This window comes from Balaenoptera physalus (genome assembly GCF_965194825.1).
Source record: "Balaenoptera physalus genome assembly, chromosome: 7".
Taxonomy (NCBI): Eukaryota; Metazoa; Chordata; class Mammalia; order Artiodactyla; family Balaenopteridae; genus Balaenoptera; species Balaenoptera physalus.
Genome location: NC_138886.1, coordinates 5871498 through 5897563, shown reverse-complemented (window position 1 = coordinate 5897563; position 26066 = coordinate 5871498). Strand labels below are relative to the sequence as shown.

General features: G+C 56.8%; 1 protein-coding gene and 1 long non-coding RNA gene across 3 annotated transcripts in view; one reads left to right on the top strand and one right to left on the bottom strand.

Moving 5' to 3' along the window:
* Nucleotides 1-26066, top strand: part of ASS1 (argininosuccinate synthase 1) — a 50204-nt gene that overhangs the window by 22884 nt on the left and 1254 nt on the right. For both annotated transcript variants that reach the window (XM_082468216.1, XM_082468215.1), the window contains 7 exons: nt 272-302; nt 5407-5497; nt 8337-8421; nt 8946-9010; nt 16512-16643; nt 21515-21671; nt 25744-25809. In XM_082468216.1, coding sequence (XP_082324342.1) covers nt 272-302; nt 5407-5497; nt 8337-8421; nt 8946-9010; nt 16512-16643; nt 21515-21671; nt 25744-25809 — 627 coding nt within the window. The remainder of the gene's footprint in view (nt 1-271; nt 303-5406; nt 5498-8336; nt 8422-8945; nt 9011-16511; nt 16644-21514; nt 21672-25743; nt 25810-26066) is intronic.
* The window catches only part of LOC309663793, a 30662-nt gene continuing 19584 nt past the window's right edge, over nt 14989-26066 (bottom strand). The window contains exon 2 of the long non-coding RNA XR_014265474.1: nt 14989-15078. This is a non-coding gene — a long non-coding RNA (uncharacterized lncRNA). The remainder of the gene's footprint in view (nt 15079-26066) is intronic.

Here is a 26066-nt window from a genome sequence, read left to right as displayed (position 1 = left end):
AAGCAGAGGGAACAGCATCTGGGAACAGCCCTCTGAGAAGGCCCCCTGGATCTGGCGCCGTGAAGACTGAGGGAAGTGTCCCAGGCCCTTGCTTGTAGCCTGCAGCTCCCACGGCCAGCTGCGGTGGGCCCAGAATGTTCCAGGTGGGCTTGGCAGCAGTTGCTTTGGCAGAGATAAAAGGACAGACCGGATTTAACGTTGGGGGTAGGGGTGTCAAGGCTGTGTCCCTCTGCCCCCCTCCACTGACCCCCATCTTTCTTCTCCCCTACAGCTACGAGGCTGGAATCCTGGAGAACCCCAAGGTAAGTCCCCATTTCCCCAAGCCGGCTGTCTAGCAGTGGCTGCTCCGTGCCGACACTGTCTGGTGTGTTTGTAGCCTAATTTGAAATTTCACGGGGGGCCGGGCGTGGGGCTGGGGCCGAGTCCTGCCTGTGTTCCCCGACCCTCCCCACCGGGCGCCCCGCCGCCTGGCCACTCCACGCTGCGTTTTAAGATCCACCCCCCTCTCTGGTGCTCTTTTTCTAATTGCTGTCGGGATGAATAGGAGAAGGAAATATTTCAGGGCAGCACAGAGCCAGAGTGTGATTGTGAGACAATAAAGAAGCAATTAGGCAGATGAGACACTTGTGGGAGGGCCCAGCCTGTGCCCTCTCAGGCCGCGCTGCTGCCATCGGGGGAGGTGGCACAGATCAGAGCCTCAGGACCCATTCGTCTGGGCCTGTGCCCGCCCGCGTCAGGCTGCCCTGATGCCCCTGTCCCCAGCCTCCCAGGCTGGGCCTCGGCCGTGTTTGAAGTTTAGGATTTCTCTCCCTGGGGGGGTTTTCCTTTGTATCTCCCCCCGCCCCCCGTGGGAGATGGGGCGAGATCTACCCTGGGAAGAGAAAAGTCTCTTTGTCCCTGAGGGACTGTGTCTCCATTGCCTGCCTCAGCGCCCCCCCCACGCTGGGCGGGCGGCTGCTTTGGGGGTGCGGTGCTCGTCTGATGTTAGGGGAGAAGTGTGCTGGGGGGCCGGGCCTGAGGGGTCCAGGAAGACCAGCTGGAGTGGAGGAGGCCCGGGTGGTTCCGGGGGGGGCGTGGGGTGAGCTGGAGCCCTGCCCAGCCCCGGGGAGGCTCCCCACAGGCACCAGGCCTCTTGGTCGGAGTTGGCAATAATATAACACGTACCAGTGACCGTTTCTGGAGCCAGGCCTGGCATGCGCGTTTTCCCGGCTCGCTTTCCTCGGCTCCTGCCTCTGAGCCTCCTGGTTGCGTGGGTGAGGAAACTTGAGGCCCAGAGAAGTGACTCGCCCCGGGGCACCAGCTGCTCTGCAAGGGAGCAGGCCTGGTGCCCGTGTCGCCCCGTCGCAGGAGTGGCCCTCCGGCCTCTGTGGTTCCCCAGCGACCCGCACCTCCCTTCCCCACCCAGCTCAGCCCAGCCATGTCACTCAGGAGAGCCTGTGCCTTCGCCCCCTGGGGGCTGATGGCCCCACGGGGCTGCTGCCTGCCGGCCCGGGCTTTTCCAGTTCATGCTCTGCCGACCCCACGGCACTCAGGCCAGCCAGCCCTAATCAGCCAGTCAGCCAGCGCCCAGGGAGGCGGAGGGGGCTGAGCGCAGCAGCGCGGCTCCGAGGGGGTGTCCACCAGGCTCCAGGCCCGCTGGGCAACCATCCCACCCCGTCTGTAGCGGCCTGTGGCGCTCTCACCTCAGGACTGGGGGAGCAGAGCCAAGGCCAGAGGGGAAATCGCCCCTCAGGCAGTGCCGGGCAGTGAAGGTCCCCTCCCCTCTCAGGCCTCCTTTCTAATGAGGGCAGTGGATGGGTAAGTAAGTGTTAAAGAGTGCATTTTTCAGGATTCTACCACCCAGTCAAGGTGGGAAGGTTAGTGCTTGGCTCCCAGAGATCTGAAACCTGGGTCTGAATTCTGACTCTGCTTCTATTGCTGTGCAACCTTGGGCAAGTTACCCAACCTCTCTGAACCTCTGACTCTTTATGCAAACAGTGGGAAATCACAACACCTCTCTCCTGGGGCATCGAAAGCACTTGGCCTGTTCCTAGCACAGGGCAAGGCCTCAATCATGGAGGCAGGGGTCCTGCCCTCCCTCCTCAGGCCGGCTAAGATTATCTGGGGAGGAAGGAGCCAAGGTTCTCTCAAGACCCCTCTCATCAGGCAGGAAAGGCTGGGCTGCGTGTGAGTCGAGGGGGAGACAACATTCCCGCTGAGAAGTGTAGAGCCAGGCCGAGGGACCCAGGGTCTGGCCACTCTGGCCCTGCTTTCCCAGGCAGCTCCGCTGCAGGGTGCGGGCCAGGGGAGCCTGTTGTCCTCCCATTGCCACCAGTAGATCCCCGGAACGAGGGGGCAGCCGCTAGGGGCCCGGGGGCACTACTCTCCACGGTGGAGGAACGCTGTACCCAGGGCAGCCCCGGGCCCCTTGGGAGGCGCTGGGGAGACGGAGCTTCAGGGAACCGGTGCCCCCTCCCCCTCTCCAAAAAGAGCCCGAGACCTGCCGAGGGGAGGGTTTGAAGGCAGATGGCGGAGCCATTTTCTGCCTCTGTGAGGGCTGATTGAAGGGCAATGAGGCAGCTAATGCGAAGAAAGATAGAAATTTACTTGCTTTAACTTCATACGGCCCACAGTGAAAGAGTGCATTCAGTTGCCGGCCCGCCATATCTGATGGATGAATAAACCATTTGCAGCATCGATCATGCCTGTACATCATGGTTTAGTTCATGGGCCATTTGCTTTCAATTTCTCCTTCTCGGCCCTGTTTCATGCTTTCTTTCGCCCTCTCCCCATCACCCCCCCAACTCTCTCTCTCTCTTTTTTTTTCTTCACTCTCTTCTCTCCCCCAACACCCCCCCCCCCCACAAGATGACATTGGAAGTGAGCCCTCCCGCTGGGATGGATAAATAGATGTTATTGATACTCAGCAACAAACTATTTGTCATTTGAACTGGGCTTTTAGGAGGGAGAGTAAAAAGAAGGCAGGCGTGAGCCACCTTGGAATGCAAAGCAAATGTCACTTTATTTCTATTTAGTTATTTTATTTAATCGGTGCTGTCAGGGTGTCAGAAGCCTCCTACTTCCCACTGCAGAGAGCTGGGATGCTGGTCCCTCGAGGGCTTCCCACCTCCTCTCTCCTTCCAGTGCAGACATTCTCATCCTGTTTGTGGCTCCGTTAAGTGTTTGGGAACTGATGGGCCAGCAGGGGCAGAACAGGTGGAGGTGGGAGGGAGGCGGCCTCAGGTGGAGGCGCCGGGGCTCTCAGCGCTAGTACCTGCTTTGAGTTCAGGCTGGGCTGGACAGCCAGTGAGTGGCCCCGGGCAGGTGGGAAAGGAGCTCTGGAGTCCTGTTGGTCACCCAGAGGTCCCAAGCCCCGGTTCACTTTGCCTTATGGGCAAGGATGGCCCTCGGGCCTGTCTGTTCCCAACAAATGTGGCGGTCGGCAGGACCCAGTAGGGCCTGGGGAGCTGGGCATTTCTCTGAAACCAGCCTGATGCCCGAGCTGTCTCTGGCCACATCCCTGGTGCTGTTTGGCCACATCCCTGGTGCTGTTTCTCAGCAGAGCGGCTGGGAAACAGCATGGGGTGATGGAAAGAGCACAGGATAGGGATTCTAGGGTCCTCAGGGCTGACTCCCATGACGATGGGGTGGGGTGGTATGATTTGGACAAGCTTTAGTTTTCTTTGGCTTTAGTTTTCCAACTGGTCCATGGAGGCATCAGGCTGGAGGTCCTTAAGGACCCTCCTCCTCCTTGGGTCTGTCTTGGAGGTCCGTTCTGGGTTCTTGTTCCTGCCCCACAAATGGAAACAGATGAAGGGATGCAGCTGGCCTCAAGCCACACAGCCCTTTGGAGGTCTGAGGGCTTCATCACCGGCCCCATCTGAGCTCAGAAGTAAAGCTAGAAGGATCAACTGTCCCTGTTTGTCCAGGACTAGGGGGTTTCTCAGGGTATGGGAACCAGGATGGTTGGTCACCCTGACATAGAGCCAACAAGCAAAGTGACCACAGATGAGGGATCTGAGACACTCCTGGTGGCCCCACCTCTCCTGGAGCAGCTTTTCTCAGAGGGTGGCATCACCAGGAGGCTGTTCCAGCAGTCCTGTCGCCTGCAGGGCAGGTTACAGCTTGTACCAGGCCCTCTCTGGCATCTTCTTGGGTGATTTTCATGTCCAGTAAAAAAATATAAAAATTGTCTATATATTTAAATTGTAAGGCAGTCAAAGGCAGGTATCGTTTCCCCCCATTCTACAGATGAGAAAACCGAGGCTCAAACTGATGAAGCAACTTGCCCAAGGCCCCACAGCCTGAGGTTTTGAATCCCGGCTTTGGGGGTATTTTCCACCACTCTGAAATCCAACACATCATTGTTGAGGACCTCGTGGGCTTCCTGCCCTGGGCCATGTGGCCCCCACCTCCGCACAGCATACAGGGTTGCACCTACAGTCCCCCTCTGCCTCTAGTTCTTCCTCCATAGGTGGGGTAACAGTACTTGACCTTCTTACCAAACGGGTGGGCTGCAGAGAACACGAAGCTGCAGATGCAAAGTGGCATGGGAATGTTTGCAAGGTTTTGAAAGGCAAGATTTAAGGGACTGCACTTCCCAGGATGTCAGCAGGTGGATAACAGCGCTGGGCCCTGGCATGCCCCCCGGGGACGGACTTGAGCAGTCAGGCCCAAAGGGACCCCACTGTGGCAAGTGTCCAAGCCACAGCCTTGGGGGGGGGGGCGGGGGCGGGGCGGGTCAGGGCCTTGGGAGTGGGAGGCAGGAGGGACTTGGAGAGTTCCAGGCAGCCAGCGGCCCCTCCGAGCTGCATCAAGACGAGGGAGAGGCCCATTTTCCAACACGCCCAAGAAAAAAATATACATAAAGGTTGATGTGTTTTCAAATGGGTTTTTGCTTTGCTCTTCTCTTTTCTCCCTGTGAGTATTAACCTCGGGGACCCCGGGGACGGCTCTGCTCGCCAGAGCACCTGCTGGGGTCACGCGCAGTCATTAGCTTTGCGGTCAGTGCAGAATAAACCCCAATTCCCGGTGCCGGGGAGAGCGTGTGCGCCTGAGCCCGCTCCCGCTCCCGGGAAGCCCGCCTAGCGCCTCGCTCCCCCAAAGTCACGCTTTTCCTGCCTGACTGGCTCCTCCTGCTATATTCTACCTCCAGCTGCGGGGGCGTCAAAGAAAAAGATGAGATCAAGTTGAGGGGAAAAATTGTCTGATTTCTTGAGCCCTTTGTTTCCCAGGCCCCTGGCAAGCGGGGCTGGCTCCGGGTGGGGGGCTGGGAGGCCTGCTGGACTGGCCAGCCGATGGCAAGTGCCAGCAGCGCCCTGGTTCTGGAGAGGGGCGCAGGAGGCGGCATGCAGGGTGTCCAGGGACTGGCATGGCACGGTTTGGCTCTGGCACACCGCCCTCCAACCTCTTTCTGTCTTTTGTCAGAACCAAGCGCCTCCAGGCCTCTACACAAAGACCCAGGACCCGGCCAAAGCCCCCAACAGCCCAGACATCCTTGAGATCGAGTTCAAGAAAGGTAGGTGCTCGCCTGTCGGGACTCCAAGGCATGGACTCCTGGGGCCCTGGCTCTTTTCCCCTCCTTGCCTGGGAGCCTGGGCACGAGCCCTCTGCATCCCTCCTGTGTTCCTGGAAGCCAGGGTGCAGGCTGGGGCTTCAGATGTTCCCAACTGCCCCCTCCCCAGATGGCGTGATCTGTGGAAGCCTCCAGGCTTGGGAAGAAATCACCCTCTGCTGATGTCCATCAGTTCGTGGGCACGAGGTCTGGAGGGAGCGTTCTAGTCCCTGAGCAACCACTTGCCAACTGCTTTGGCCCTTTGGGGAAGTCGCTCCACTTCCCTGGCCTCAGTTTCCTCATCTGTAAACTGGGGATAAAAGAGTATCCACTGCCTCGTGTTTTCATGGTGTAGAATAAGATCTGGACGAGGTGTATGCAGCGCAGGACCCTGCACCACAGAGGTGCTCAGCCAGTATGAGTCTTACAGAGCCAGCCTCGGGGGCCCCCCTGACCCCATAGCTAGTCCTAAGCTAGCTGCTTGATGCGTCTCCCTACCCCCCATCCTGGGTTCAAAGCTGCTGCCACTCTTGCTTGTGTCCTGATCTCCTCATCTTGTCTGCTACCATCAAGAAGTGTTTGCTGGCCTGAACTGAGTGCCCAGCCTTGAGCCTGGCACCAGGGACAACCCCCTTGCCCTGAAAGATGGAGGGAAAGCAAGGCATGCTGGGTAATGGGAGGAGCAGGACCAGGTTCAAGGTGAGGGCTCAGAGTGTCCACGGAGAGGACTTTTCCAGGAGGCTGCAGAAGTCGGAGAGGCAGAGATGGAGGAACCAAGAGGGGGCGTGAGGGCATCCCAAGCCCAGGCAGGGAGGCTGGCCCTTCTGTGCACAAGGCAGCTGCAGGGAGGGAGCCGAGGGAGGGGGCTCTGCAGAGAGGCCTTTCCCAAGGCACCTCGGAGACGGAGGATGGGGAGGGGCAAGGAGGGGCCCAGATAGATCCCCTGCTCTTGCCTGCCAGTGTGACCTTGACAACCAGCTTCACCTTTCTGGGCCTCAGGCTCACTCGCCTATAAAATGGGCCACAGAAATGGATGCTCGCAGGTGCCGAGCACGGGGTATGGAGTGAGGCGCTGGGAAAAAAGCCTGTTGATACTTTAATAATCTGCCTCCTCCCGGCCTTTCCCAAGAGCCTGGCCAAGTCAGTGGGCATTTGCATCACTCCCCCCCCACCCCATCCTGCCGCTATCAGTTCAAACCCTTGAATTTCATGCCCCCTTGGACCAAAAGGCCCTTAGTCTAAGGCCCCTAAAGGTAGCTGGAGCACTAAGTCCGTCTTACGCCCACTCTCTTGAGCCAGGGCTGTGCTGGCGTGAGGCCTCTTTGGGCATCATCTCTGAGAAGATGGTGAGATGAACCCAAGCAGCACGCCCCACCCCAGGTCCCCCGGAAAACTGGGAGGGCGGTGAGCGTGGGAGGTGGGCAGGAGGCAGCAGAGGGTCCTGAACACAGGCTCTGACCCCCTTTCCTCCAGGAATAGGGCAGCTCTGAGGGCTGAGCCCGAGAAGAAACGTGATCCATTTGAATGATTTGCGGACTGTCTGGAAAAAAAAAAAAAAAAGTAGACGGGAGGAACCCTCCTCGGCTACTTCCCATTCACTCTCTAGTTAATTTATTTGAAGTTTTAATCTAATTATTAACTATTTTAAAGGCTAAGAGGCTTTCTCTGGCAGCAGCACCAACAATGTCAGTTCCTCTCTGGGGCAGGCCCCATCCAAGGCCCCGCGAGGGCCATAATAGGACCGGGAGGGAGAGAAAGGGAGAGGGGAGAGGCGGGGGGTGGCGAGAGGGGCTTAAGGTTCATTATTGGGCAGACTTACATTTAATAGCAATTTACAACCAAGTTATAAAACCCCTGGAAATGGGGGTTAAGAATGGCGAGGCTGACAGCCCCTGAGCGAAGCCCCTCCAAGCGGCGCCTGGCTTAATAAAGACTCGAAAGCCGCTATTGAGGCCTGATTGGCACCCGATGGCTGGCTACATGGTAATGAGCTGGGCAGATGGGTGGGGGATTAGCCGCCAACTTTGAACAGCTTTTCTTTGTCACTGTTACAGCTCTCTTGTTAGTCCTCTAATACATTTATTGCTCATTTCACACCGCTCGAGAAAGTGCCCCTTGCTATTCAAAGTCAACCCCGAACCCACACACTGCCCCCCTCCAGCCACCCCCCCCGACTTGGCCCTTCCCTCCCCGAGCGGCTGCCTCCCTCCTGCCCTCCTGCCACCCCAGACCCAACTTCTCAGAATGCAGACGCCTCCAGCACCTTGCCTGCTGGCGCGGGCATCGTTTCACCCCCATCAATCAGATGGCTGTGTGCGGGTCTGGGGTACAGGGTTGGGGCTCGGGGGTCCGCCTGACAGACGTGGCCGGGGGCCGTGTGTGTGTGTGCGTGTGTGTGTGAGCTCAGCCGCACCTCAGCCAGGCGCTCCCCCCGCCCCGTAACTGGTGGGACAGAAGGTAGTCCCGGTACTCCCTCCTAAGACAATGGTGGAGCGTGAAATTCAATTAGTTCAGGGCCTGGTTCCAATTTCACAGCCCCTAAATGCAAAAGGGGCAAAGAGAATGGGAAGGGTGGGGGAGAGGTTTTTATTGCATTTTCCCTTTCATTCTGGGGGGCTTTCTCGCCCCTTCTCTCTCCCCAGCAGGCCTCAACCTGCACAGGGCTTTTCAAGGAGTCATTTGGAGTCCATATCTGTCACATCCATTTAAGGCGTTTCGGGCGGAGGGAAGGGGCGGGGTTGCAGGCACAGCCTCGTCCTCTGAGCTCCAGCCACGGGCCCACTGCCCTCTCCTCCCGCCCTAGGGGTCCCTGTGAAGGTGACCAACGTCAGGGATGGCACCACCCACAGCACGGCCTTGGAGCTCTTCCTGTACCTGAATGAAGTCGCGTGAGTGCCCACAGCCCTGCCTGGCTTCCTGGGAAACCACCATCTTGGGCAAGCACCAGCCCGGACCACTGGGGCTGATGGTCCCAGCCTGAGGCTGAGGGGCCAGGGAGGACAGGCCAGTGTCCTGCAGTCAGCCTCGGCACAGCCCCATAGCCATGGGGTCCTCTGGTTCCGTGGGAGAGTCCTGGTGGCCCTCAGCCTTGGAAGGTAACAACCCCAGGGGTCTACTGCCCCCTAGGGATGGTCCGGAACTTCCAAGCTCTCTACTGGATCTGAGACCAGGGTAGAAGGAAAGATGAGCAGTGGATAGGGCTGGGTGAGGCCCAGGACAGAGATAAAGGAAGTTGCACGTTGAACTCGCTGTGTGTCCTAGGATAGCCCTTCCCTCCTTGGGCCTCAGTTTCCCCACCTGTCCAATGGGTGGTTGGACCAGGGGGCCTGGCTCAGATGTCCTCTGAGTCTTGGATCCCGAGACGGTGCCTGACGCCCTGCCTGTGACCCTGAGTGACCGGTTCTCCCCCCAGGGGCAAGCATGGCGTGGGCCGCATCGACATCGTGGAGAACCGCTTCATCGGGATGAAGTCCCGGGGTAAGTCTGCGCGCCACCCTCAGGGGCACGCCTCGGCTCCTAGCGGCCCCTAACGCCCCAGGCACAAGCGGGTGTTGCTCCTCCCAGGCTGACTTTGGGCGAGTCCTTTCACCCCGCCAGACTGTTTCCCTCCTGTGAAGGGGGGATGAGGGGCCCTTGGCCACTGATGTCTGAAGGCATCACGAGAAGAGCTGCCCCAGGAGCAGGGAGAGGCTCAGAGGACAGAGGAGACGCGGGCCAGGCCTGGAGGTCAGGCTCTCCTGTGGCCCTGGGGCGGGTCGGCCAGGCTTAGAGGCAGACCATGCAGGGCTGATTTCGTGGTCATTAAGGCTGCGTTGACGAGGCCAGCTGGCCTGGTGGGGTGGGAATCCCGCCAGGGGTGGGCGCTGTGAGCCAGCCAGGGCCTGAGGGCCTGTTCCAGGGTCTGGCATGGCATGGGGGCGGGGCTCTGCCTTGGTGCTGAGTGGCTGCCACCTTGGCTAAGCTGCCCGGCCCATATCCACCTCGGGCTGGGCCTGGAGGGAGGATAGGCTGGTCCCCAAGCAGGGGCTCTGTCTTCTCTTAGTAAGCAGAGCCCCATGGTTCCCTATCAGTCACTCATCGTGTTGTCTGGGCCACACCCTCCCCCCGTCCACATGAGGGGATCTCCTGTTCCCCGGTGGTAAAGCAACGCTGCGTGCTTCCGGACTTCAGGATCGGGGGCGGGGCAAGCTTTCAAGCAGTCAAGAGTCCCTGGGTTGGGCACTCGAGTCTTTAAGCACCGGGGGTGGGGTTGAGGCCTCTTGTGTGGGCAGGTGTTTAACTCGCTTTGCTTAGGGTCAATTTAAAAGGATGACACAGCCAAATAAAACCAGGCCAGGGTATAGCCATGGCCCTTTGTCTTTCAGGGTGTTTTTACTAAGATTCTAAAATCCAAAGAGAGCCGATGGCTGGATTTCAGCGGTTAGAAAGGGCACTGGTCCAGAGGCAGGATGCTGGGGCTTTCATGCCAGGTTCGCTGTGCCTTGCTAGATGACCTTGGACTTGTTATCTCTGGGCCTCAGTTTCCCCAGGTGTAATGCGGTAGGCATGGGGATGGGAGTTGGATCATTCTGGCTCTGACCTGTTTGAATTTATCTCAAAAGGGGAGGAAGGAATGAAAGTGGCTTTGCCTCTTTCGTGTGTTTTTTCCTCTTCGACACACATACACTCTGTGAGAAACAACCTAATTGAAACGCTCTCGGGAAGGCCTTGTGGAGAACAATATTACTATGGAGAACAATATTACTAATTAGCTGCTCCCTTTTATCCTCACTTACCTTTGTATCTTACCTATATTAACATCTGATTAAATGTCCCTTTGTCTCAGTCTGCCCTTGGGAGCCAGCACAATGCAAACTATCCCAGGCAGATCCCGGAGGGACCTTGGGGAGCCAGAGACCAGCACCCTCATCTTACAGGCAGGGAAACCAAGGCTCAAATTCACAGGCACCGGGACCAGGACTGATGTCCAGACACAGAGAGGCATGGAGTGGAGGGCTGAGAGCTTGAACTCTGCTAGATCCGGGTTCTAGCCCATGTGTAATAGCAGGAAGTGGCCCAGTGGAGGAACTTCATAAATGGCAGCAGCTCCAGAGGGATGCTGAAAGGGCAAAGGCAGCCTATGCCCTCTGGGTACCGTCTGAGTGGCTCAGAGATGCCCACTCTGCACCTACTGTCACGTCCCTCCCATGCCCAAGGCAGGCATCACTAATTGATTGTGGATGTAGATCAGTGCTGCTGACAATGAAAAGATAAGGACTGGCCTGAGGTTACTCTGTGAAATGGCACGCAAGTGAACTTGAACGGAAGGAGGTAGTCATAAAGGCGCGAACTGGGCTAATCTGGGAAGACATCCTGAAAGAGGTGGCAGGAGAATAGGCTTCAACTGGTAGAACGTGGAATAGAGTGGAGTGGGAGCCTTCCAGCGGGAAAGGTAGAGAAGGTAGGAGGAGCCCCAAGTGGCCAGCTGGGTGGTGGGTTGGGTCTGAGGCTGACTGACCCCCTGGAGACCTTGGGGGGGCACATTGAAGGGCTGGTGTCAGGGGCCAGGCCCTGTTTACCACACTTGACTCCCCATCTTGGCTCCATCACCGTTGGGAAAGCAACATAGCCTCTCTGAGCCTCAACTTCTTCATCTGTGAAATGGGTTGTGGTGCAGATCAGAGACCTGTTGACCCATAGCAGGAGCTGTGCCTGGATGGTAGACTTCCTACCTTTTCCCCAGAACTGGGGGCGTCATCACCACTGAAGGTGGGAGTCATGAGATTAGCACTCAGTTCCAACTCCCTTGGCTTCTGACCACCCACCTGAGGAAAAGATTCCTGGAGCACAGCCCTCACTCTGCCCAGGTACTGTGTGTGTACCTGTGGGGGGCTGTCCCTAAAAGCATAGAATTTAGCCTGAGAGTGGTACAGTCTTTGGGGAAGACAACCAGGGTTCTAAGTCCCAAGAACTTGCTGTGTGACCTTAGGCAAGTTGCTTTCCCTCTCTACGACTCTCACCAACAAAGGTGGGCACACTAGGTGATCTCACCATCTCCATCTGGAAGTTCTAACTTGCCTATTTTCTGACTTGGGTTGGGGGGGTGAGAAAAGAAACTTGCTTCATAATTTTAGGGGGAGATCTTGTTTTTTATTTCTCCACTCCCAATAATTCACTGTGAGAAAGAAAGGCAGGGGGTGGGGGCAATAAATGAGGACGATGTGGATTCACCCACAGGTCTACGGTCACGGGAGAAGCTGTTAATTGTCAATTATATTGAGGGCACAGCAGGAAAATGCTATTGTTTGTACCTTGGTATACAAGGGGAAAATGTCATTTGTATTGATTTTACAAAGCTCGCAATTGAAATTCGTTAAGGGCTTGGGGTTTTTTGGGGTGGGGGTGGGTGGCGGTGGATGGGTAGGAAGTTGGTCAGTGCTAGTGCCCTGGGTGTGGGGTGGCCGGGTCGGCAGCACTCGGGGCCATGGGGTCAGCGGGCCGGGGGCTGGGGAAGCTGCAGATGGAGTAGCTTTTGCTGTATTGTGGCTGCTCACATCGTCATTATCACATTATCTTTTTAACTCTGGAGGGGGGCTAATTAAGTGAAGTAAATGTGATCAGTGGGGAGGAGAAGGGGGGCAAGGAAGGCAGGAGGGAAGCAGGGAAGGAGCCAGCGCTGGTCCTTCCCTCACCTCCTCTCCGGCTGGTTCCTCTCCTCCCAGCCCTGCCCTGTGGGGCTCACCTCTGCCTGCTGCCACTGCTTCCCTCTGCCGACTCCCTCCGCCCCCTCCTCTCTGCCTGCTTTCTCTTCTTCCCTCCACTCCTCCTTTCCACTCCCTCCTTTCCTCCACCCTTCCCATCTCTCTCCCACTCTCCCGTCCTCCCTCACTTCCTCCTTACTCCTCCACTTTCTGGCTAAGAAGGAACAAGGGTTGCCACCCACCTGTCCAGGCCTCCCAGAGGCTCCACTCAGATGGAATGTTCCAGAGTGGAGGGAGACCTGTGAAGCAAAGGTGTTTGCATTCCCAGAAGCCTGGAATGGCCAGACTCAGAGGCCTGCCCTGATTCCCGGGATGGGGCCTGCGGGGTACCAGGAGCATAGAGGATAGCTAGAGCCCCACCAGGACTTGCCTCCGCCTCACCATGGCAACCGCCTCTATCCTTGGCCCTGGTACCCAAGAGGGGAGCCCTTGGGCTCCAGCCAAGCTCCCTGCCCCTGGCCTTTCCAAATCCCTCCCTCTGGATACTGCTTTCCCAAAGGATCAGAGGCTCTGGTCCAGGTGCCCTAGCCCCCAGCCCCACCCCCGCCCCCCAGCCGAGTTGGCGGGTCCCACTCCATTCTGCCAAATTGCTCAATCTGGGCTAACCTGGCAGCCTCAGGAACAGATGAGAAGGATTTAAGCGGCGGCAGCTGTTTTGGTCCCCTCCTCTTCCTCTTTGGTCCACTCTCCCCCAACCTCGGCCACCCCCCAGCTCTTCGCCCTTCTTCCCCACCCGCTCCTTGGCAGTAATTATGGTGTGATTGAAGCTGCTCCACGGAGAACCGCTGACACCTCTGTCTTTTTCCTGTAAACACGGAGAGATGAAAATAGACACTTGAATCCGCTGCGCGTGTCACTCCGAAGATGTCTGCTGTCTCTTCCACAGCGACACCGAGACTCACCTGTCATTTCCTCCTTCTTTTTGCGCAGTGGTTTGTATGCCGACTGTCAGAAGCCCCAAATCCATCGTCTTTTAGCATCAGGTTTCTGTCACTGGTTTTTTTAAAGTCATTTTTTTTTTCCAGAAGAAATACACAGAAATCATCTGTACCCCCTACCCCCATGGAGAGGAGAGGGAAGATCTTTAAGATACACACACACACACACACACACACATGACAGCAGCAACCTGAAAACAAGCTTTTTGATCAGTCACAATTAACTTTAACACCTTCTAAGAAAAGGAACAGGAATATTAACTGTGCTGGTGTGTTTCACGGCTGCGGCTTTTCTTCTTGCCTATGACTCTTCCTGCGGCGGCCTTGGAGGGTTGACCGCTGTGAGGCTGGTTCTAAGGGCTCAAGAATGGGTGACTCTGCCCGCCAGGCGCTCTCTGCTCTTTTCCTGGGGAGCCTCTAAGGTGGGGCGATAGTGGGGGGCCCTAGGGCAAGCATAGCTCTTCCTCGATGGAAAGCATGGGTGTCCTCTCGCCCTGCAAACCACCGGTGCTGTTCCCTCTCTGGACTGCGGGGAAGTGATGCTGGGAGATGGCTACAGCGTTCCAGAGACACACCCACCAGTACGCACTGGGGGACCGTGTCTGCGTGCTCACCTTCAGGCAGGTCTCGGCGGAAGTTAGAAGGAAAAGCAGCAGACACTTGCCACCTTCTCCTTTTCCAGACAGGTGGCCGGGGCCTCAGAGGGGAATGAGGTGGGCCAAGGTCACATAGCTGTGCACTCTCCGTAAAAGTGTAAGTTGCGAGGGACTTCTGGTCTACAGCTCTGGCCCTACAAATACAGCTTGCACCCTGCCCACAGCTGGCCAGATGAGGACAGGAGAGCAGGGAGACAGCTAGGTTCTCCAGGAGCTGAAAATGAGGAGGGCCCCTGCTATTGGCCTGCCGTTGTGAGTGTGTGTGCCAGCATAAGGAAGGCTTTGGAAGTTTCTGAGTTTTTCCAAAATGCGGCAAAAGTAATAATGAGGAGGAATCAGAAGGCCCATTTCTAGTCCAACATTTATTGCGTTCTTAGTATATACTAGGATGAGAAGACAAATAGGGCTTTGTTCTTGTCTTGCTTTTGGTGGCTCTTGGTGATAAAGTTTATGGGATAATTGAAAACTTGCTCCTTTCACGTTGCGGTCATTTCTGCCATTTTGGGGAGGCAGATATTTCCAAAAGTTCTGCACATCTCTATCTTTGGAAACAGACTGCTGAACCGTCAGGCCTTTCTCAGTGACCTGGGGCCATTGGGAGCCACTTGTCTGTGGCACCATACTGTCCCCACAAGGAGCAGCCCCAAATCCTGCGCTGAATTCTTGTCTGCTTTTCATAGGTTTTTTTGTGTCCCTGCACCCCCCCTCTTATGCTGTCATTTTCTCGGCCACCCATCTGACTCCAACCCCATCAACCTTTCTAAGCCCTTTCTGGGTTGTGTCTCTGAGCCATTTTGCAGAAGTGGATGACGGAGCCTGTCTGAACCACGTTTATAAGGGTGACGACGAGGCCTAGTGAGGGCCGGAGGAACTCCCCAGAGAATCGAGGGCTTGGGCCTGGTGCATAAACTTGGGGATGTGGGTGTTTTCCTGCTGGGGAGGCATTTACTCCCACAACTGATTCAGGACAGCAGAGGTGGCCCAAGAGCTGCGGCCACACAAGTGAAACAGGACAGGCACATTGTAATCACATCAGCTCCTGGTCTCTTTGATGTGCATGTCCCCCGAGACCAGGATATCGGGGGTTTGTAGATGAGAGACTCACCCCCGCCCCACCCCTGTGGCTGTGTTGGGTCTCTGTTTCTGTGCGAGGGCTTTCTCTAGTTGCGGCGAGCGGGGGCCACTCCTCATCGCGGTGCGCGGGCCTCTCACTGTCGCGGTCTCTCTTGTCGCGGAGCACAGGCTCCAGACGCGCAGGCTCAGTAGTTGTGGCTCACGGGCCCAGTTGCTCCGCGGCATGTGGGATCTTCCCAGACCAGGGCTCGAACCCGTGTCCCCTGCATTGGCAGGCAGATTCTCAACCACTGCGCCACCAGGGAAGCCCCGACGTCCTTCCTTTTTAAGGCTGAACATTTCATTGTATGTAGTTATCTCACTTTGTTTATCCACTCATCTGTTGATGGGCATTTTGGTTGCTTCCACCTTTTGGCTCTTGTGAATAATGCTGCCATGAACCTGGGCGTACAAATCCTTTCTGTGGAAAGACGATGGTGGTAAATTTTGAGGATAACTGAAAACTTGCCCCGTTAACACTGTTAACGTTATGTGGTGGGAAGAAAGGGACTTTGGGGGGTGGCATTTGTGGGGATGGGGCGGTTATTACCCCTCCATCAGGACAGCGGACACGGGGCAGGTTTATCCAAGGTGCTCATCCGAACTTCATTCACGAGGCTGCACTGCTGGGAAGAGGGAGCCCGGCCATGTGCCCGGGGGCCATCCTGCCTCTTGGAACCTTAGTGCCCCCAAATCTGGGGTGGTGCTACTTATAAGACCTTCCTCTCAGGGCTACACTCAGCCAGGGCCAGGCGCCCCTTGTCACTTGGAGACCATGCGGTTCAAGCAGATTGTTTAGCAAATGGAGGATTTGGGCCTGAGGTGATGGGGAGGGGACCTAGCAAGACCGTCTTCCCGTGACCTTTTGGGTTTGGCCCCCATCACCTGCTGGTCCACAGGGCAGCAGACAGCGCTACTCAGGGGCCTAGATTCAGTTCCCAGCTCCACTTCAGCCAAGTCCCTTCTCCTCCAGGGCTCAGTTTCCCTGGCTGTACAGTGGGGTCAGCACAGGTGACCAAGGCGGTCAGGATTTCTCTGCAGAGACACGGCTGCAGGGGAGCCGCCGGCTGAAGGTGGCATGTGTGGGCACACGTCCACGCGCGTGCATGCGTGTGCACAGCCGTCCCCTCCCCTGGCTCCCTGGTGGAAGGCAGGAAGGGACATCCGGGGCCCTGGGCTCGACCAGACTCGGCTTAATTACAGGTTTTCAGCTGCGGGCCGGTGGGCACGAGTTGGGAAGGAGGGGGGGAGCAGCTCTGAAACCCTGTCATTTTCCAACGTCTGAGGGCCTCTTCAAAGGGGGGCATCTAGACATTTTCTCCACAAGCTGCAGAGTGGACTGTCGTGGCCCCAGCATGAATATAATGACGGATGCATTTTGCAGCAAGCTGGGAGTGAATGGGTCCGACTGGCTTGTCTCCTGTCAGACGAGTCATTATTATTTTTTTTCTTTTTGTCATTTGCTGACAGTTTGGGTTTCATGCGTTTCTCTCGTTTTTCTTCTTCTCCCCCTGCCTGGAAAAATGGCTAGGTATCTACGAGACCCCAGCGGGGACGATCCTTTACCACGCGCATTTAGACATCGAGGCCTTCACCATGGATCGGGAAGTGCGAAAAATCAAACAAGGCCTGGGCTTGAAATTCGCCGAGCTGGTGTACACGGGTGCGTAGACCCTGCAGCTGCTCCCCTCCCCTCCCTCACCCAGGGGCACCCTCCTCCCGTCCCGCCTTGCCCACTGCCACTTGCTCGAGAGCCCGGAAGATGCAGGGTGAAGGGGGTGGAGAGAGGGCAGGGGGCGAGGAAGCGAGGAGGGGACGTCGGGACCTGCCTTGTTCACACGGTGTGGAGGGAAATGCACCAGTTCCCCAGGCTGTCCCGCTGCCTCCGCCACCTGCGACCCGCATGATGGCCGCAGGGCCAGGCAAGCATCTTGTGTCATGCCTATGGCTGCCAAGTTTTATCCAGCACGTGCCGGGTACCTGGCGCTGTGTGGGAACACAAGTCATCCTAGGGGGCTTCCCAAGTTTCCTAAGAGAGCTGCGGCCAGAAACTGAGGCTCCGAGCAAAAGGAGCTTATATAAAGTTACACAAATGGACGTGGCCTAGCTGGGTTTGAGCCCAGGTCAGCCTGTTTCCAGGCAGAACCCGGAGCCGCTACATGAACTGCCTCAAGCAAGGGAAAGCCTACCTTGACCGAGAACGGGGCCCCAGGCCTGGGCATTGCCTGGGCCAGATCCCCACTGGGAAGCCACCGGGACGGCCGAATGCCCAGCCCATGTGTGGAGTGTGGGCTGGGCTCCATTCTACGGGTGAGGAGACTGAGTTTCCGTGCCTTACCTGCTGTCACAGAGTAGAAATCCAGTCCTCCCGACTCCAAATCCATCCCACACGTTATAACAGGGGTGACCAAATCCAGCCCGTTGCCTGTTTTTGTTCAGCCCATGAGCTAAGACTAGTTTTTACATTCTTCAGTGCTTGGGGAAATTTTTTAAAAAAATAATACTATTTCATGGCACGTGCAAATTATAGGAAATTCAAATTTCAGTGTCCATAAGTAGTTTTTTGGGCACCGCCTTGCTCATTCGTGTGCATGTTGCCTGTGGCTACTTCAGAGCTACACTGGCAGAGCAGAGTAGTTGCTAGAGGGGCCACATGGCCTGCAGAGCCTAAAATATTTACTATCTGGCCCTTTCCAGAAAGGGCTGACTCTATTCTATGACATTAACATCTCCCTAATTTGAGAAATCACATCAGACAGCCCCTCTGAGCTGTTGGGGGGGACAGGCTGCCGTCTATGGGGGCCTGGATGTCAGAGGGACCCCAGGAAAGTTCATAGTAATAGTAACTGCCTGGTAGAAGCCTCCACCGCCCTCACCTCTTCCCCTCGTCCCCCACTTGGAGGTTTTGTTTCCTCTGAAACCTCCTAATCGCTGGAACTCATCTCGGGATTTCAAGGGGACATGGTGGTTATTGGCTGGCATTATTTTTCCCTCCCATTGTTCCCAGGAGCTTTGAAGCCCAGTTCCCCCTTTCCCAGGTACAGACAGGTGTTTAAATAACATTGTCTCCTGCGGGCTCTCTTGCTCAGCGGGGTTTCCACACTGAAAGGTGGATTTTGGTTACAAAGCGGGAGAGTCATTAAGACGCGGCAGGCTGCGATGGGGGGACAGCACCTGGCCAGGGGGCATCCGTGGAGGCCGAGGGGGGGCCGGGCCGCCAGCCTCCCTCCCCACACTAGATCAGCTGCCACCTCTCTTGCTGCCCAGCCCTGAGCTGGGCACTGACGGGTATTATCTAATCTTAGCTGCACAGAGGGGAGATAAAGACGCTTGCCCAAGGTTTCACAGCTGCTGAGCAGTGGCTTGGAGCCCAGGACAGGCCGGCTTCAGAGGCCAAGTTCTCGGCCACTCCAGCAGATCCGAGGTGGGTAGGAAGCTGGGCTGGGGCCATTAGCAAGGGGTGATCAAGGGGCGCAGTGGTGTGTACACGGCAGCCCTGGGTGTCAGGAGCACAGCTTGGCCCTTGGCGTGGGGCTGGCATCCCTGGACCAGGCTGCCTGGGTTGAGTCCTTGCTGTCACCCACCGAGCCCTCTAAATCCCCAAATGTTACAGTGATTAGGTTTAAAAGGAAATAAAATCTCAGAGTGGAGGCTCCTCCCAGGTAGTTGTTATTAACATGAACTTCGCCCAGGTGCCCCTGACGTCCAGGCCCCCCACAGGTGTGAAGGTCGGCCTCTGGCAGCAGCCTGTCCCCACCCCCCAACAGCTCAGAGGGTCTGTTTGAGGGGATTTCTCACATTTGGGACGCATAAAGGTTAGAGAGCAGGGATTAGCTTGAGCAACTTACTTGACCTCCCTGTGCCTTGGTTTCCTCATCTGAAGAATGGGGATAATTCTGCCTGTCTTACAGTGAGGACTCAATGCATGGATATTTGCAAAGCCTCCAGGACAGTGCCTGGCATGGTCTCCGAGCGTGGACGCAGGAGAATGGGGCCTTGCCTCTGGCTGGCTTTATGATCTTGAGTAGGTCTGTCTCCTCCCCGAGCCTCGGTTTCCCCTCCTGTAAAATAAAAGGCACGGGCCCAGGTCCCCTCTCCATTCTGTCTAGCTCCCCAGTTATAGAGCCACCACTGTGCCATGGCACTCAGCTTCCTCGGAGCCCCTGTGGTCTCGGGGCCAAGGGAGACTGAGGCCCGGGGAAGCCCTTCTGCCTCGGTCCCACTCCTAGCTGCCCTGACTACTGTGACCACTGTCTCCCCCTCCTCTCACGCCACGCCCAAATTTCCTGATCTGCCTGTATGAGGTTTATACAGACCCCCTCCCTCCAGGAGCACACTGGCCTCACCCCACAGGGTCATTCTGGCAGGACCCCAGCTTCAAGAGCCATCTCATTTAGGGGGTATAGCTCACCTCTCCCCTCACCTCAGTTTCTTCGGCAGTAAAATGGGTATAATGCACAGAGGGTTGTCGGCCTGATTAGTACAGAATTTGGCCCAGCTCCAGGCCCCATCCACTGTGCATCCCCCAGCCTGGGACACGCAGGCTCTCCCCAGTGCCGCACTCAGGACTCACTGCCCTCCACCCTAGATTGGGTCTGCTGGGAAGAGAAATCTGAGCACAAGGCCCCCATGGCGGGAGGGGAGAGATCCTGAGATAAAGCCCAGGCCAGGCACTCCCACAGAGGTCTCTGCCCCCGTATCTCTGGCTCCATCTCCCACCTCTCTTCCCACCTGGGAACCTAATGGTCTAATTATCCTGACTTAGAAAGATGGCCGAGCCACTGGGGCATGGTGGGGGGTGCCATCAGTGTCCCCTCCCACGGGGCTCTGGGCTAGAGTCAGGAGCACTCTGGATCTCGCTGTGTGGCTTTGGAAAGGTTCTTTCCCTCTCTGGGTGTCTGTCTCCCTGTATACAGTGAGGGCTGGCAGAGGCCACGTTCAAATCTTGAAAGCAAAAACTCTCACTGAATCCACACAACCCCCGCCCCCCCGGAGAATGGTTGGTATTACCTCCTTGTGCAAATGAGGAAACTGAGGCACAAAGAGATCATGTGGCTTGTCAAGGTGGAACCAGAGGTGAACTCGAAAGGCAGGACATCGGAGAGTGAGGATGCAACCCCTTCTCTCCCTGCCCGTCCCTCCCCCACGTCTGGAAGCCACCGGACCCATCGTGGAGAAGGCCTGCTCCCCTTTCCCACGGAGGGCCTCAGCAGGTGCCCCTGGAGGCCAGGGCTTCCAACAATAGCCACAGAGCCGGGGCTGACCCAGCCCTTTATCAGGGCAGGAGATCGCGCACCATCTGGCCTCACAGCTGCCCAGGTGGGCTCACCTTCCCGGCTCCGTTTCAGAGAAACCCTACCCCTCTCTCTGTCCCTCCCCCAACCCTGGCCACGGCCCCCCTGCCCTCGGCAGAAACTGAGAGGAGCCACCGTCAAGACCCTGGGCAGACGGGGGACTGAGCACGTGGCCCTCTTTGGCCCGAGGGATCTGGGGGACAGATATGGGTAACGGGGGATGGGGGCAGCGCATTTCTTAGGCAGCTCGGGGATGTCGCAGCTGTAGACGGGAAAGCTTCAAAATGATCATATGAAGCACAGTTGTTAGAACTTGGGCCGACTGAGGTCAGGTCCAGGCCCCCCACTACAGCCTGTGTGATCGTGGAAGAGTCTCTCAAATACCCTGAGCCTAACTTCCTCACACAGAAAAGAAAGAGGCTAAGAGAGGTTTTTCTCCTGCGACTGGGAGGATTCAAAGAGCTGTTCCAGGTAAAGAATTAGCATGGTGCCTGTGCTTCATCTGCAGAAATCTTTGCGTGTGAAAATATTAGCAGTATTTTAAAGACAGGTCACTTGTTTCCAAGGGGTCTGCCCATCCTGAGGGGTGGGGCTCTTCCCAGCAGCGTTCACAGCAGCCCCTGAGCCCAGGGCCTCCATGCACAATAAGCCTGCTAGTCCTGGGAGGGCGAGGCAGTGTCATCCCCACTCAACAGATGGGGAAACAGAGGCACAGAGAGGTGAAGGCCCCACACACCTGGTCTTTCTGACCCCAAACCCACCACCCAGCTGGGCACCCCCATTCCTCGGCCCCGGTAACATATGTCTGAGTCTTGCTTGAGGTCTCCTGCCCAACTGTCTGCTGCCGTGATAAGACTGAGCCCCCTGTGGGCAAAGGATGGGGTCCCTTCACCACTGAATGTCTGTGGTGTGAAGCAGCAGGTTAGATCCCCTCCTCCTGACCCTTAGGGAGTGACTGCATTGCAGGGTGTAGAGGATGCCTCCTTACCCCCAGGAGCCCTACAAGGTCACAGGACAGGGGCAGGCGGGCTTGGTCCTCACTGTTGCCATTTACAAGTGCATGTCGTGCCAGAACTCCACAGTGAACAAGGCAGATGCGGGACTGCCCTCCCAGGCTCACGTCTGCCATGACGGGGTGAGGCGCAGGGTGCCTTTCCTGGACCCCAGTCCTCCCCACGTCCTGGCCCGAGGCAGGCACACGGTGGGCCTCCCCAGCACCCTCGCTTCTTCCTCCCTGCAGGTTTCTGGCACAGCCCCGAGTGTGAATTTGTCCGCCACTGCATCGCCAAGTCCCAGGAGCACGTGGAAGGGAAAGTGCGGGTGTCCGTCTTCAAGGGCCAGGTGTACATCCTCGGCCGGGAGTCCCCACTGTCCCTCTACAACGAGGAGCTGGTGAGGTAGGCGCCCCACCCCTGCCCCCAGCTGGGCACAGACCCTCATGTCCAGTATCTCCTCCGACTGGCTTTCTCAGCAAAGATATGCCCAAGCACGTGTAGGGTATGGGGGAGACAGTCCTGAAGATTATCCACACCACCTCTGCCCTCATGGAATGTACAGGCTAGATGGGGAGAAAGGCCCCAATCAAAGGATCACCCGAGTGCAGGATTAGGGAAGGAGGTGCCGGGCTGTGGGGAGATACAGGATACTTGGGCTGGGTATAATAACGGGGGTGTGGGGAAGTTTCCTCATGGAAATCATTTCTGAGCTGGTCTCCAAAAGAAAGGAGTGAACCAGGTGGAGAGGGGGCAGGAGAGTTTCCAGAGAGACGGTCCTGTGCGGAGGTTCTGAGCCTTGGAAGAACCCAGAACATCCCAGGCACTACAAGAACTCCAGAGTGTGAGGGTCCTGGAGCCAGATCTTAAAGGGAAGGACACATCAGACCTGTGGGTTTTTGAGGCCCCTCTTGCTGCTCTGGATTTGAGGGAGGTGGGAACTGGCAAGGGTGGACACAAGGGCTCCCCGTGGGACACGCTGGTGGCTTGGACCAGGCTGCTGGTTCTGGGAATAGAGAGCAGCAGATGGATTTGGCACATATTTAGGAGGTGGGATTGAAAGGGCTTGGATGGGGAGGGAGATGGAAAAGTTCAGAACCACCCTGGGTTTTCTGGCACGAGCCTCTGGGTACACTTTGGTGGCAATGACTGAGTTGAGGGAATTGGGGGGGGGGAATCATGCACTTGGATTTGGACATCTGCAGGATGAGTTTTCTCTGAGATAGGCCAGAAGAACTATAGTCGGCCACAGGACACACAGGGCTAGAGTTGAGGAGAAACGTGGTCTGAGGACACTGGTTGATGGGGCCAAGAGGAGACAGCCCAGGGGAGCGGCAGAGTTGGATGAGAGGGAGCCAGGAGGGAACCTTGAGGAGCTGCCCCCCGATGGGCCAGGCTGAGGGCGCTGAAAGGATGCGGGAGAGGCTGGGGAGCCCTGGCGGGCTGGGTCCAAGGTAGCAGTTGCCTATTAGCTGCACCTGTGTTTGCATCCTGAATGATAGACTGGCCTTGACCGAGGAGCAAGGTGTTCCCTCTGGAGTCCACCTGGCCAAACAAGAGGTGGGAACAGGCAGCCCCACCTGATACAAGTCCCAGGTCCAGCTTGGCTCAGGCTGAGGCCAGCTCTCCCCTCCCGGAAGACGGTCAGGAATTACAGTACGAGTTTTGTTTAGCGGTCAATATTATTTTCCTCTCTCCCTTCTCTTTGCCGTGTTGCGTTTCTCTCCCCCCTTCAATCTTCCTAAACACTTTAGAAGCCATAAATATAACCGAATCAGTTTAGATCAGTCGGGGTAAATGTCAAATTATCTTCTCTCTTTCTCTCTCTGGCTCTTTCTTCCCTCCCCCTCCAAATCAACAGCCTCTAATAATCTGTCCAACCCTTCATTAAGCCTTACAGTCTCACTCAGGGAGATTAAATGAATAAAGTAAAAAGGGAAAGGGGAAAAAAAGAGAGAAAAGCAGGAGCATTTATTCTCACTGTGTCTCCGACCATTTCCCTTTTCTTTCTGATTTCTACATCGCTGACTTGAAAGCCCTTGAGTGACAGCGTCACAGGGACCAGCGAGGAAACCGCGAGAGGTAGCAGAACTGGAAATGCCGCGGCACAGTAGGTAGAAAGTACCGTAATTATAGAGCAGGTCAGAGCCACTCGAATGAACAAAAATAAAAGCACAGAGGTTTTCTGTAGACCGTCAGGGGAGGTAAAAAAAAAAAAAAATCATTGTAAACTCTTTTTCCACCGGTACCCCCTACCCCCCAAAACCACAGATTTTAAAAGAGGTTTTTTGGTTCCCGAGAAACACCTCTGGGAATACTTCAGCAGTCCCGTGGGACAAGTTTGTCCCTGGATGTGGGCCTCTCTTTGCAGGGGCTGCTGGGGTGGTCTGAAGGGCCTGTTTGGGGGCAAGGGGGTGGCAGAGTTTGTTTCGACTCGTGAGAGATGGAGGTGAAAGGACGGATGCACACGGGGGGGGGGCAGGAAGGGGATCCAAGCCCTGCTTTCTCCCTGGGCTGAGCGCAGGGGCCCTTCCAAATGGGACGAGCGCCTCAGACAGCGGGAGCGAGGCCAGGAGTCCGAAGCCCATGCGATGGTTTGGGATGGGGGTGTGGAGGCTCAGGGCGGGGTCATGTGAAGCTTCGTTTATCACCCCAGCAAGGTCTGTAAAAGCTATTTGAGGAGGCTGACGCTTTAGGTGGGTCTAGCCTTTCCCCTGCCTGGTGAGGGGTGCCGAGCTCAGCCCCTCGGATGTCTGACATCTTCTCCCTTCACGGGGAGCTTGCTAGTTGATTCCTGGTGGCTTCAGCCACCTGAGCCTTGGAGGGGCCAGTGGAGGTGAAAAGGAGGGAGCACTGAGAGCGTGGGAGATCCAGCTTCAAGGTCCCCTGAAGGTCAGGGTGAGGGCGTGGCAGGGGGAGGCACAGAGCCCAAGTCCCGACAAGCTGCAGGGCAGCCAGGCGCAGAGACCCCGTTTGTTGTACAAAGCCCACAGCCCACAAAGAGCCAGTCAGAGGCACAGCCTCAGGGTCTCAGAAAAATGGCAGAACCCCTCTGCCCTCCTCCTCCCCGATCTCACCTCTCTGGAGAAGGCTCCTGAGGGGACAGGCCACCTCCTTGTCATCGAACCTTGAGACTGCTTTGTCCTGAGGCTGGAGTTCTGCAGACATGAAGACAAGGGGCTGATTCAGGGCAGGACGCAACAAGGGGCCCGTGAGAAACGGGAGGGACCCCCTTCCCCCAGGGGGCTCAGAGGGTGGCCTCGTGGAGTCAGATCTGAGACCACAGCGCCCTGAACTTGTCCTCAAAGAGCATATCACAGTCGTAATTGTCGAAGGCAGATGGATGATTGATTGCTTATGTCTGCAATCGCCGTCCCACCACCACCTGCCCCCCACGTGGGTGCTGTTCTTGTTTTGTTCTTGTTTCCTCAGCACCTGGCACAGTGCCTGGCAGGTAGTAGGTGCTTAATAAACACCTGAGTAAATGAATGAGTGACTGAATGATGTTAGTAAAACTGAGTGCTTACCTGGTGCCAGGTGGCAGCTACATCATTTCACGTGGAGCCAGTGATAAGGCTGAGAGCCCCATCTCACAAGTGAAAGACTGAAGCTCAAAGAGCAAGAATATTTGCCCTAAGGTCTATGGCAGGGGCGGAGCCAGGATGTTCACCCAGGTCTATGGCAGGGGTGGAGCCGGGATGTTCACCCAGGTCTGTGGCAGGGGTGGAGCCGGGATGTTCACCCAGGCGGCTGGACCTGACTGACTGGTTGAGAAGGGTTCCAAAGCGCAGCTAAGTGAGAACACCCAAAAAATGAAGGCTGTCGAACCTGGAAGATGGAAACTGCAGATGGGGGGAAAAAATCTGTTCCACTGAGTATAGCAGGGATTGACTGGGCACTTTTCAGAACCAGCTGGCATGGGGTGGGTGCCCATGTTTGAGGCTGGATTAGACTCGGTCTCACTCAATGGGCAAACAAGGTGAAAAAGACTTCGCGGACAGATCTTAACTGCTGGGGCCTCTCTGCAGCTTGAGGGATGCCGTCACGCACATCTGAGGCTGTTTGGTGTGTAACTCCTGGCCTCCCAGGCCTTCAGGCCACTGGACATCACCAGCTGTTCCTCGGCACTCGTCAAAGCCCTCCACAGCCCGAGGGCAGAGCTGGCTCCAGTGCATGTCCTGAGGTTACAGATGCAGTGCTCTGGTTCGTGGGAGGAGTTCACTGGGCTGGCGCTGGCTGGACCAGGACCCAACCTGCCCATTTGCGTAGCAGGGATGTGGCTCCCTGCTCTCCAGCCCCGGCGTGATCCCCGGCCCAGGGTAGGGCTCCCTGAATTGGAAGGAATGGCATGAAAAGCCAAAGTGCAGGGAGTATTGGATCAACACTGAGGAAATGCCTGAGTGTCTGTGAGGCTGAGGTCCCTTGGATGCCAAGGCCAAGGCCCGGGGGATGCTGACGAGCTCCTACTCTTTTGCAGCATGAATGTGCAGGGAGATTACGAGCCAGTTGATGCCACTGGTTTCATCAACATCAACTCCCTCAGGTGAGAAGCTCTGGGCCCTGATGGGTCCTCAGACCCTCCAGGTGTGGGGAGCAGGCTCTGCTGGGACCTCAATGCTCTGACCACTGCTCTGCCCTAGACAAGCCCCACCCTCCTGTCCCTCCACCCACCACATCCTCAGCGCCTGCTTTGGACCCAGCCTGCTCCCATCCTCTGCGGGGCCAGAAGGCCCACTTGTGACAGCCAAGAGCAACAGAGGGTCCTGGGCACCTGAGTTCCGGGTTTCTGGGTTCTGCTGT